General features: G+C 31.3%; 2 protein-coding genes across 7 annotated transcripts; one reads left to right on the top strand and one right to left on the bottom strand.

Moving 5' to 3' along the window:
- Window positions 1–699: 699 nt before the first annotated feature.
- LOC105832545 (transmembrane protein 245) lies at window positions 700–8,169 on the bottom strand. Of its 4 annotated transcripts, none has more exons than XM_012673613.3 (9): window positions 7,623–8,169; window positions 4,984–5,985; window positions 4,012–4,176; window positions 3,741–3,939; window positions 3,052–3,236; window positions 2,881–2,981; window positions 2,769–2,786; window positions 2,128–2,430; window positions 700–1,529 (listed from the first exon to the last, which is right to left on the bottom strand). In XM_012673613.3, the coding sequence occupies exons 1-9, from the start codon at window positions 8,136–8,138 to the stop codon at window positions 1,328–1,330; spliced, it is 2,691 nt and encodes an 896-aa protein (XP_012529067.1). In that variant the 5' UTR covers window positions 8,139–8,169; the 3' UTR covers window positions 700–1,327. The 4 variants fall into 4 exon arrangements, with proteins under 4 accessions (XP_012529067.1, XP_036140332.1, XP_036140333.1 ...); XM_036284439.1 differs by having other exon boundaries at window positions 3,076–3,236; XM_036284440.1 differs by lacking the exon at window positions 2,769–2,786 and having other exon boundaries at window positions 3,076–3,236.
- Window positions 8,170–8,307: 138 nt separating this feature from the next.
- Window positions 8,308–10,331, top strand: LOC105832546 (15-hydroxyprostaglandin dehydrogenase [NAD(+)]). 3 transcript variants are annotated; one of them, XM_012673616.3, is made up of 2 exons: window positions 8,308–8,442; window positions 9,343–10,331. In XM_012673616.3, the coding sequence occupies exons 1-2, from the start codon at window positions 8,332–8,334 to the stop codon at window positions 10,168–10,170; spliced, it is 939 nt and encodes a 312-aa protein (XP_012529070.2). In that variant the 5' UTR covers window positions 8,308–8,331; the 3' UTR covers window positions 10,171–10,331. The 3 variants fall into 3 exon arrangements, with proteins under 3 accessions (XP_012529070.2, XP_012529071.2, XP_036140334.1); XM_012673617.3 differs by having other exon boundaries at window positions 8,362–8,613; XM_036284441.1 differs by lacking the exon at window positions 8,308–8,442 and adding an exon at window positions 9,136–9,260.
- Window positions 10,332–10,959: the final 628 nt, after the last annotated feature.

The following is a 10,959-nucleotide window of genomic DNA, read 5'->3' as shown; positions in this document are numbered from 1 at the left end:
CGAAATGTGATAAATTAAAATCCTATATAATTATATATATATATATATATATATATATATATATATATATATATATATAAATTGAACGGTTTTTTACTGATCATGGCACTAATTCTCTATTAATAGATTTACATTGTGAATCACACATATTGTTCCGTCAAGAATTAAAACAGAAAATATAAATTAGATAATGAAAAATTTTTACAAAAACATCAGGAATTTTTTAAAAATAAATCTCCAAAATATTAATCAAAGTTTAAAATTTTATATACCTATGTGTGTGTGTGTGGCATATCCGGAGAAAAATTATACAACTATTAATAATGATAAAGGTGAAGGTGATTTCACTAATTTTACTCGGTCATAGCTAGATCTTCGCTATTTCTTGTATGATTTTATATATCTTTCGAATTTATCAAACTGCGCGATTAAATAAATTTTCAGTCTTAAAACACAATTATAAGATGAACAACAATATAATATCATAATATTAAATTGATAATTAGTTAAATAATAATGAATAATTATACAAAGAGAAAATCTAAAAAAATGTTGAAAATAATTTTAAGCAAAATTTTCTAAATAAAAAATGAAAAAATTATTACTTTATACTTTAAATCTTTCCTTCTTTACCTTTATCATTATTAATATTATAAACAGCGATAAATGTAAAATATAGAATAAATAAATAGGTAATAAATATAAAATTTCCAAAAATCAAACATGTCTAAAAATTTACTTTTTTTTAAATGTATCCTCAGAATATTAATCAGAAAATTACAGTCTAGAAAACCTTATAATTATGTATCTGAAAAAAAGATTATATTTACATAACAAATAGTTTAAAAATAAAGTTTTTGTTTTCTGAAATTTATTTTTTTAGACTCGCTTGGTTTTGTAGGAAATCTTTCAGTTATATTAAATCGTCGTACAACATATCGTAACAATACTATAATGAATTTGTATGAAACTTTTGATATAAAAATGACGGAAGGCTACAAAATTGCTTAAAATCAAATTCGTAAGAGAAATATTAAGAATGCGTAAAAAAATAATTTGTTTTGATTACCCGTATGATACAAATATCTATAAATCTAATAAGCGTAAGCTAAGAGACTTCTCTGTGTTAGTTCTCTTATCACATAACAATATACAAAGCACTTTACATCTGTTTGCGCTGCATGTTTAGTCCAGCCATCATACAGCGCTGACTTTCATAAAATATTTAATATCAAACTCTTCATCCTTAGTAAAAACCAAACCTGCAGTCAAGTCTGTAACTCATGATATTGTTAAGCAGAAATTCACTTGTGTTAAAATCATAATATTATTTTGATTCATATTGCGAAGTTCTTCTGGGATACGTCGAAAGTACGACCTCCTCTTCAGGCGAATGTAAGTAACGTCGACTTAAATTGATAACAACCATAATACAACATAAAAGCAAAGGACCAAAAATTGCACCTTCTACACCTAAACAAAAGATTCCACCTGCTATTGACAGACCCGTCAGATAAGGATGTCCTCCACTGAAATAAGTAATGTGTGTAAAAACAATGTGTGATTGAAAATATATTAAAGAAGCACTCATTCTTAAACAAGATCTAATTTTGTAATTTTTTTGTGGAAAAACGGGAAGAGATAGAGAAATCATATTTATTTCATTCTAAACATTTCGCTTTTCTCTATTTAATGGAGAATTGAGCGAATTTTCATCTGCTCCAATTCTATTGCCTTGCTGAATAGAATATAGAATATAGATCTTTATAAACTTTATAAAGTTTAAACTTTTGTTCAACCTTAGAGCATATATTAAAGTTCGAACTCGTACATCCCGTAAACAGATTTTTAAGTTTGTAATTTTTAGTGGGAATCACAGAGAAACTTTTTAGATCTAAAAATATAGAAACTAACATATAAAAACTATATACTCTTACTCACTTCTATTACTACTTCTACTACTAACATTTATAATCAAATTAAAAAGGTATAATCAATATTTACAATGGAATAAATACCATTTTTTTCTTTCCATTTTTCAACAAAAAAATTGTAACAGTGGACCTGGTTTGATCCGTCTCGGAGTATTGTGCTCCCTTAACAAACTGTTACAAAGTACAAATTTACCCTTTAATCTCTTTATAAAATTCCGTCACTACTATGTTACACGGAAGGAAGTGGAAGAGAAAAAAACTGATAGCAATCATCGATCCGCTAGTGAACCAGAGTTCTATAGTCGCCGGGATACAGGCATAATACGCGTCTAAGAAAGGAACTGCCCCCAACATGGTCGCGAAGGCCGATGGTAGATACACAATTTTAACTTGGAATAAATTATGTATAAACCACGTCCACATGCCGAAGAAAGAGGCGAGTTTGAAGGTGGCCGCAAATACCCCAATTACTGCTTCTTGTAGCGCTACAGCAAACCTAAACAAAACCGATATTGTTTTAAATATTTTTCGCAATATCATCGGTAGTTTCACAGTAATGCCTAAATAAATATTAGGAGTTGTGCTAACAAGGCTATTAAAAATTTTTTTTTAATTACAAATCAATTTCAAATTTTGTACGTTTACATGTTTTTCAGCAATTTGTAAAATAAAAATAATTAAAAAATATTAATTTGTATAAAAGATAAAAATGAGAAAGGAGTTTTTTTTAATTATAGTGTAAATTTAAAAAAAGCGTAAAATAGCTTTGTTTTCTTGTGTCAAAAAGAGAACTACGCCTCTTAACTCAATCACATTATACAAAAATTAACTTACCCTTCTATGTGCAGTGTGCTGTTCGTTTAAACAGAAATATTTTTTTTAAATCTAAAATATTACATACAAGAAAGAGAAAATATAAATAATATTTCAGATATCAGATAATTACCTGTGACAATTAATAGGACTAAACATTGTTGTCAATTCGATGGGTTTATAAGTTTTACTGCTGGAACTGAGCAAATAAAATAAGGTTGTAAAGAACACAACCTGAAACGACAAATTGTTATTATATGATGCCTTTTCTTTTCCGCAAAACTTTGCGGAACAACTTGCATACCGTGCTGAGTACAAAATTGAGTACCGCTGATCCACTCATAAGTACGATATAGAACAGTTCCGTAAAAACGGTTAGTATCACAGACATATTGCCTTTGACGATGCTCCAGACAGAGTCAAGCACTGACATCAAAATACCAATATTTTCTTTGGCAAAATTCTGTATGCTAGTCATATTAAATAAATCTGGAAAAAAAACGTTTTATTGTTACATTACATACAAAGCAGTCCTTATAATAGTTGAATTGAAGGATTTCCTACAAAAATAAAATAAATCTTTATTCTTTAAAATCTGGGTAGGGTGCCAAATCATTCTCTATCAGTAGTGTCATATTGTAAACAATTTTGTTCCAGCAGAAATAAAAAAAATGTAAATAATTTGTCGAACAGGGGAAATTTTAAAGATGAACATCGATGTTCAGCTAGTAACTGTGTTTTAAGACTGATAAAATTTGTGCTTATACCTATTATATATATTTGGAGAGAAGTTATTCATATTTACACAATGAATAATTTTTAAGAATAAGAAATTTTTTGTTCTTATGAAACTGAATTATTTTTTTGGACTTGTTAATTGGTTTTCATAGAAAGTCTTTCAAATAATATAGTTTTATAATAAAAAAACGAATAAAAAATTACTGTAACAAATAAAAAGAAAAAAATCTGAATTTCTTAAGACAAAATATTTACGTAAAGGTGTTTTCCCAAACGTTTCTTTGAAACTCTCCCAAGCGGAGTACGCAGACATAACATCTACAGTAGGACCCACGAGTTCTGGATCCTCATTTGACATCATCCATGCTTGATAGAGACGATCCCAAAGCTCTAAGACTTTCTTCTCCATCTGTTCCGCTTTCGCCGGTTCAAGATCTTTCACGAGATTTCGAATCTGAATTGAATAAACTGGATGCAAACTTATTTTCGCATACAAAAGTGAAAAAGTAAACGAAATAAATCTTACTCCATCCGATATAGCGCTTCGACCATATGTATAAGCATTATCTAAAACACTGTTGACGGACTCTTCCCACTTTTCCGGAACCCAATCGATGTCAGGATTGTTCATAAAAGTGGAATTCAATATTTCACCCGTTACTTGAATAAGATGCAAACCTTCCGCGTAAATCTAAGAAACAGAATTAATGTTAAAATCGTTATCTTTGATAGAAAAATTTAATTTCAATAAAACTTCAATAAATTTGAACGTTTCATTATATTCAAATTAAAATTTATATATATTATAGATTAATAAATAATTCATGCCACATTAATAAAATGTGTTTACTAATTTCTTTCCTAATAAGAACTGTACTCGTTCCCAAATAATTTTCTATTATTTATATTTAATTCGCAATTATAATAGTTTAATAATATGTACATACAGTACTTCAGTTCACTTCTTTATATTTCTTTTATTAATAAATATAGTATTTGTTCAAAGAAAATAAAGTTAAATAAAAGCTTGATACAAAATTCACACGGCGCGCGGAATGTAAGATGTATAAAATTAGCAATATTGATCTCTTTTACTCTTCTCATTGGAATCTGTATTTCTCAATTTTTTTCTTATCATTAAAAGACTGTTGTTTCAGAATGCAAGCAGATGTATATTATCTCTATTTAAAAAAGTGTATTTGCAAATATTTTATTTTATAAGCGGATATTTTTTAAACTATTTTTTTTAAATAAATTCTATGTATAGAAAAATCTTTGAAGTCTGTTGAAATTTCGATGAAGAAAAAATTATTTAAAATTGGTTAATTTTTGTGGAAGTTATAATGAAATATATGATGTGAGGTAGCATTAACATGAGTATGGCAAGTACGTAATTTTTGGAAAGTGTTGTAACCGAGAATTAAAAAGTACAGAATAAAGGCCCAAGTGTACAAAACAGATATATAAAAGAATAAATACCCAAGTGTTTATCACATACCTGTATTGTAATGAAAATAGATGCGCAAGTGGTAAAAATAATCAAGCCGAGTATCACAGATGTAGTGGCTACCGCATTGACGGAGCTCTTCAGAACATTTCTCAGTTTCTCGTCCACGATAATGCCTACTTTATAGAGGCCTCTGATATTGGAGGGTATGAGCGCCTGATGCCGCTCCATGCACCATAACTGGAGTGTTTGTATTGTCGAGTCGCAATGTCGGAGTATCATATCCCAGAAGCCAAAATAGCTACCTAATTGCTTGACAACGTAATACGCTAGCGGGATTACCAAAACGTGCGCGATCCATCTGTGTTTCCAGAGAAGCATGCCGGCACAAGCGTACAGTGCCCCGTACATGTACTTATCAGTGTCAACCTCGTCATCCTGCGTCTCCAGAGACATTCGCCATTCGGGCCTTAATTTACCGAGCAGATAGCGATCGCGTAATGTTGCACGAATTGTAGAATGCACGTTACGTGCATTTCCGCCTGCTACGGAAGATAAGCCGGCGTCCGTGTCCAAGGACATTGATTTCACGCCGAGCCTTGGTACATTATGCAGTCTTCCGATATCTTTCACGTCGACGGCGGATGCCGATCTTCCCGTTTCTTCGCGAGTGCGAATTGGTGTGTCTATGCTCTCGCCCTCTGGAATACTGGAATCGTTCGTTCGCTTCTTATCCTCCCAGACTGACTTATCCTCTTGCAGACTCGGCGCGAAATCGTTCATTAAAGCAAAACGCGCCGCCTGCGAGAACGTCATGTGTCTACCGTTCTGCTCGTGAGCATCCATAATAAGTATCATTTCGTAAATAAATCCTATAGCGCACAAGATTTGCAGAATGGTAAAAACTAGAACCCGATAAGCACCCGCCGTGCTTGACAGGTACATGCTGATGATGAGCCACATCACGAAAGACATGTAGCGAAAGCGAGCTGAATTTGATGGTGACCAATAGATATACAAAACTGTCAAGTAACCAACGAGCACGGTAGAGACCTGTAAAGTGAAATTAAAGCAGATTAAGTAATCTGAAGAAATGAGCATCGTGGCTTCTATAAAATATCGAACGATATATCCTATACGAAAGTTGTTTATAAGTACAATTATTTATATATATATAAGTACAATTTATGTAATATTAATTGTACAAAAATTAAAGTATCGTGAGTTCTTCATATAGTGTAATGGGTGCAAAAGTGTATTCTAAAGGTATACTTTTTTACAAACAATTAAAAAATCATTTTTTAGTTACGTGATTGTCAAGGTTGGATGTTTATACATAAAATATAAATAATCTATATTTGTATATTTAATATAAATTATGTATATTATGATTAACGTGTAGTTCATGTAAATAATAATTTATCGAAGATTCAGATTTCATAAAAAACAATGGAAATTATATTATGATTTTTAACTTATAATATTATGTATATTTGTTGTTTTATCAAAGGCAAATGTATTAACAATCAAAGATATGAAATCGAAAAATTATAATTATATTTTTCTGTATTGTGATATCGAATTTATAATTTACATTGCTTGTATTGTTTACGTTTAAAAAATCGTATAAACTCCCTACAGCACAGAACATTTAAAAAATGTTGTTGAGATGTAGCAATAAATATTAAAGTAAATATTAAAATGTAAATATTATTCTATTTTAATATAATGTGTACAATGCAGAATATAATATACTATACACACATATATGTGTACACACACACACACACACACACACACACACACACACACACACACACACACACACACACACACACGTGTGTGTATATATTAAATAAATTTAAAATAAATATTAAACAATGTTAAAATGCAGAGGCTCATATTCTCAACTACATATACATGGTTTGTTACATGTATATACGATGAAATTTTAGAAATAAATGTACACATTTATCAATTAAAAGTGAGTTGAGTATATGAGTCACTGCAATTTATTATTTAAATTTTAAATTTATTTAATGTTATATATATATATATATATATATATATATATATATATTTAAAAGTACATTTATATTTGCAAAATATTCAACAAACATTAATTCAAGCAATCTTAGATGTTTCTGCAATGTCTTTCTCTCTTGTAGAATGAAAATGCATAAGATCAATTTTCATTTTATGACACTGAGAAAAAAAAGTTAATTTAACTAAATTTTTCTTTAATTCAAATATTTATGTTATTCTATTTTAATGTTAGATATATAAATACTTAAACTGAAAAAATTTATTCATGTTGAAAAATTTAGTCAAATTAACAATATTTTTTCCTCAATGTAGGAATAAGTGTTCACTGTATGGAAGTAAACTTTTACTTGTATTATATGGCCAACTACTTGAAAAATTGTAAGCTCAATTTTCATTCTTTTAGAGTAACATTTTACTTTACAAGGTTCAGAAAGTTAAATCTCTTTATTAAAACATTCAATATTTGCCATAGGTAATTTATTTGTGAAATGTTGATTCAATGTTTGCATGCAGAAAATGAAAACATATGTAAACAATATATAAATAATCCATATAATCTTAAAATTTATAGTACAATTCTGATCACTGTTGGGATAAGTGATCAATATGTGTGTGTGTATGAAGAAACATGTGAAATAAATTACCGTAAAGACGTTGCATGTCAGAATAAAGAATCCAGAAATGACATTGAAGATCTGAAATAATCTCCAGGCGAGGCACGTTATCGCGCTCGGGGTGTAATGGTACACGCCTGCGACCAGCAGAATTAACGACGTTGCCCAGATGATGTACTTGACGCGTGTCCACAGGAAGGAGCCCACCATCTCGGAGACGTTGTCGAATATGTGTACGGGCAGCAGGCCGACGTTGACGATCAGCGGGGTTTGCGATGCCTCGACCTTGGTGAACCAGGACTGCACCGTCGTAACCAGTGTGCACTTGAACGGGAAAAGGACGGAACCGCATAACAGGGCCCAGATCAGCGGCTTGACGAACGGACGTAGGATAATGTAGAGGCCATAGCCGGCCGCCGATACCAGGCACAGGAAAAAGAGCGCAACGGCATTGTAGATCCCCTGTTTCAAAGCCTTCTCCTGGCCCGCGCTGAACCCCGACAGCATGTTGAAGAGGTTATCCATCGGCGAGCGAGTGTTCTCCATCTCGTTATATAGTTGATTGCTTGATTAACTATATAAACAGCGATGATAATAATAACTCGTGTAGGACCTGTCGCTTCGTCGAGCACTCTTTATAAGACCGTTTTTGACGCGCCCTCGTGAACACGAGCGACGAAAAGATGCATGCTTGCGCGTAGAAGAGAGAAAGCACGTTAACACCGACGCGAATCCAACGATGCGACAGAAGGCAGCAAGAGGCAGTGCACTAGTGCACACTAGTGCATGCAGTGCATGCACACCACAGAAGAGGCAGATCACACACACACCATACATATTATACACACAGGTGCACCATCGCAATTTATCGCACACGTATGTCGGGTGTTATTCGAATCAGCTGATTCCAGCCGGTATAATGGATGCTTTTATGTCCGGAAAGTCTTGGAATTTGAAATAAAGCGTTTTCTTTTATTAGTACTAATGGCGAGAAAAAAAACATATGCACTTTTAATCCAAGGTAGAATATAATATGCATTCATATACCCATTCGTTCGAGTGTCATACCTTTCTTATTTTATAATTTTAATTGCTGCTTCAAAAAACAAGCTTTAATTATCCTGTTTGACTTTTGAAATAATTTTGAAATAGCTTTTTATCACATAAAGAAAATGTACATTAATTAAATTTAATGTACCTTTTTTTATAGAGTTATAAATTGTCGCCGTTTTGTTGTTAAAAAGTACAGAGCAGGAGAGAAAATGAAATGTTTGCCTTGTAAGAAAAATTGGAAAATATTATTGAGAAAATGACACGATTTAATTTTAAATAAAAAATTAAAAAATAAAACAAAAAATTGAAAATATTGAATTTGAATTACGAATGTTGAAAAAAGGGTCTTCGAAATAAGATACGTTAAGTACATTTTTTGCAATTACAATTTTTATTAAAACTTTATATACCTTTTCATGTAATATAATTTTGTATAAATTATATAATTGTGCTATAAAACATATTGTTTTTGAAAAATAAACATTCTTTATGTGACAAAAAGTAATTGAAAAAGCTATTTGAAAATTATCATGCCGTTTTAATTTTTATCAATGTACGTTGCTATAAATATACTAGTCTTATTCCTACTAATTCTCTGACGAATCGTCGACAAGTGTAAGCGCGATAAGAAGAATACATATTGAAATTTTAGTTATACACAGCATTCAAATTCATTATAGAACATTACATTTTGCAGAAACATTCCTCAAGTATCAAGAGATCGGCAATGTACAATATACGAAATAAAACTGTAATGATTACTGGAGCAGCTAGTGGATTAGGCTACAAGTATGCCGAAATATTGCTTCGCAATGGTGCAAAAAGTGTTGCCATGATCGACTTACCAACATCGAACGGTCAAAATGCAGCAACCACCTTAGAGAATGAATTTGGAAAGGGTCGTGTCGTCTTCATTGTCTGCGACGTGACAAAGGCTGATGATCTGAAGAAGACATTCGAGAAAATCGTTGACGCGTTCGAAGGGCTAGACATTCTTATCAACAACGCCGGTATGTTAAACGATAAACACTGGGAACAAACAATCAACCTTAATGTTAACGCAGTAATTCGTGGCTCTTTGTTGGCGTTTGACTATATGGGAAAGCATAAGGGCGGCAAGGGTGGCGTAATCGTGAACGTTGCATCCGTGGCTGGACTGCGCCCTAGTCATTATATTCCAATGTATACTGCTACGAAACATGCCGTCCTTGGATTTAGCCAATCTTTGGCAACCATGTATGACAAGACCGGAGTGAGAGTCGTTATCATGTGTCCGGGTCTTACAGCGACGAATATAGTAGCAAATATCACAGATAAGATCTGCGACTCCGTCCACGCTGTGGTAGGCGACAGCATTAATGCTCGTATGGAAAACTGTCTGAAACAGACAACCGAGAATGTAGCACTTGCAATGTTAGATCTCATTCAGAAGGGTGAAAACGGAGCGGCTTGGGTCAGCGAAGATAATCAACCGCCATATGCAGTGGACTTTCCTCATTATTCCAAGCGATCTCTACCTGTATAAAGTAGATATTTGATAACTTGTTTTACTTTCTTTTTAATCAATTTATACGATGACTATATAACAATTATAATGTGTTGCATCTCTCAAATACATATATGTAGAAAATGTATACTAATATAAATTTAAAATAAACAATAAACGTATTACAATTGAATTGATTATATCTCTGATGATAATTAATATCAATAAAAAATCCTTATTCCTAAAATTTAAAATCCACGATTTTTAGAATCTTAAAAATTATTTATATAAATTTTATACAAAATTATTATTGGTCATACAGAAAAATTATAGAAAAAAGTATATTTTAAGATTTTAAAGAAATTATTTCGAAATTTTACTGTTGAATAATTCTCAATTAAATCGTTACAAAACATTAAATAATTTTCATTTTTTTTCTGTAATCTACTGTTTATAGTTATTTTATTTCATGATATTTGATAAATTCTTTTCTCATCAGAAAAGAACATGTTAAATTTATTAAAAATAAGCTTCAAATTTGAAAAATATGCATTTAATCAAATAAAATAGTTTTTTAGAGACGACTTCAGTATGAATTCCCGAATTCCGAGTAGAGAAATAAAATTGCGACCCTATAGAAATAAAAAGAATCACAACACCCTCGAATATTTTTTTTATACAATCTTAATAACTATATTGTCGCAAATATCTTTTATTTTTATACAAGTTTTACAAATTGTTAACATCACCACAATGTGGAGAACACAAAGGCGCTAATGTGCTGTTATCGCATTTAATTATGATAGTACTTGTAAATGCTTTTTGTTT

This window comes from Monomorium pharaonis, chromosome 3 (genome assembly GCF_013373865.1).
Source record: "Monomorium pharaonis isolate MP-MQ-018 chromosome 3, ASM1337386v2, whole genome shotgun sequence".
NCBI lineage: Eukaryota > Metazoa > Arthropoda > Insecta > Hymenoptera > Formicidae > Monomorium > Monomorium pharaonis.
This window is presented reverse-complemented; position numbering and strand designations above follow the sequence as displayed.

Coding starts and splice junctions, on each gene's coding strand:
- LOC105832545 (XM_012673613.3), bottom strand. CDS start 8,138: ATGGAGAACACTCGCTCGCCGATGGATAACCTCTTCAACATGCTGTCG. Junction 2,982..3,051: donor TCAATTTTGTACTCAGCACG/GTATGCAAGTTG, acceptor TTGTCGTTTCAG/GTTGTGTTCTTTACAACCTT. Junction 1,530..2,127: donor TTTTATAAAGAGATTAAAGG/GTAAATTTGTAC, acceptor TACTTATTTCAG/TGGAGGACATCCTTATCTGA.
- LOC105832546 (XM_012673616.3), top strand. CDS start 8,332: ATGCGACAGAAGGCAGCAAGAGGCAGTGCACTAGTGCACACTAGTGCA. Junction 8,443..9,342: donor CATACATATTATACACACAG/GTGCACCATCGC, acceptor TACATTTTGCAG/AAACATTCCTCAAGTATCAA.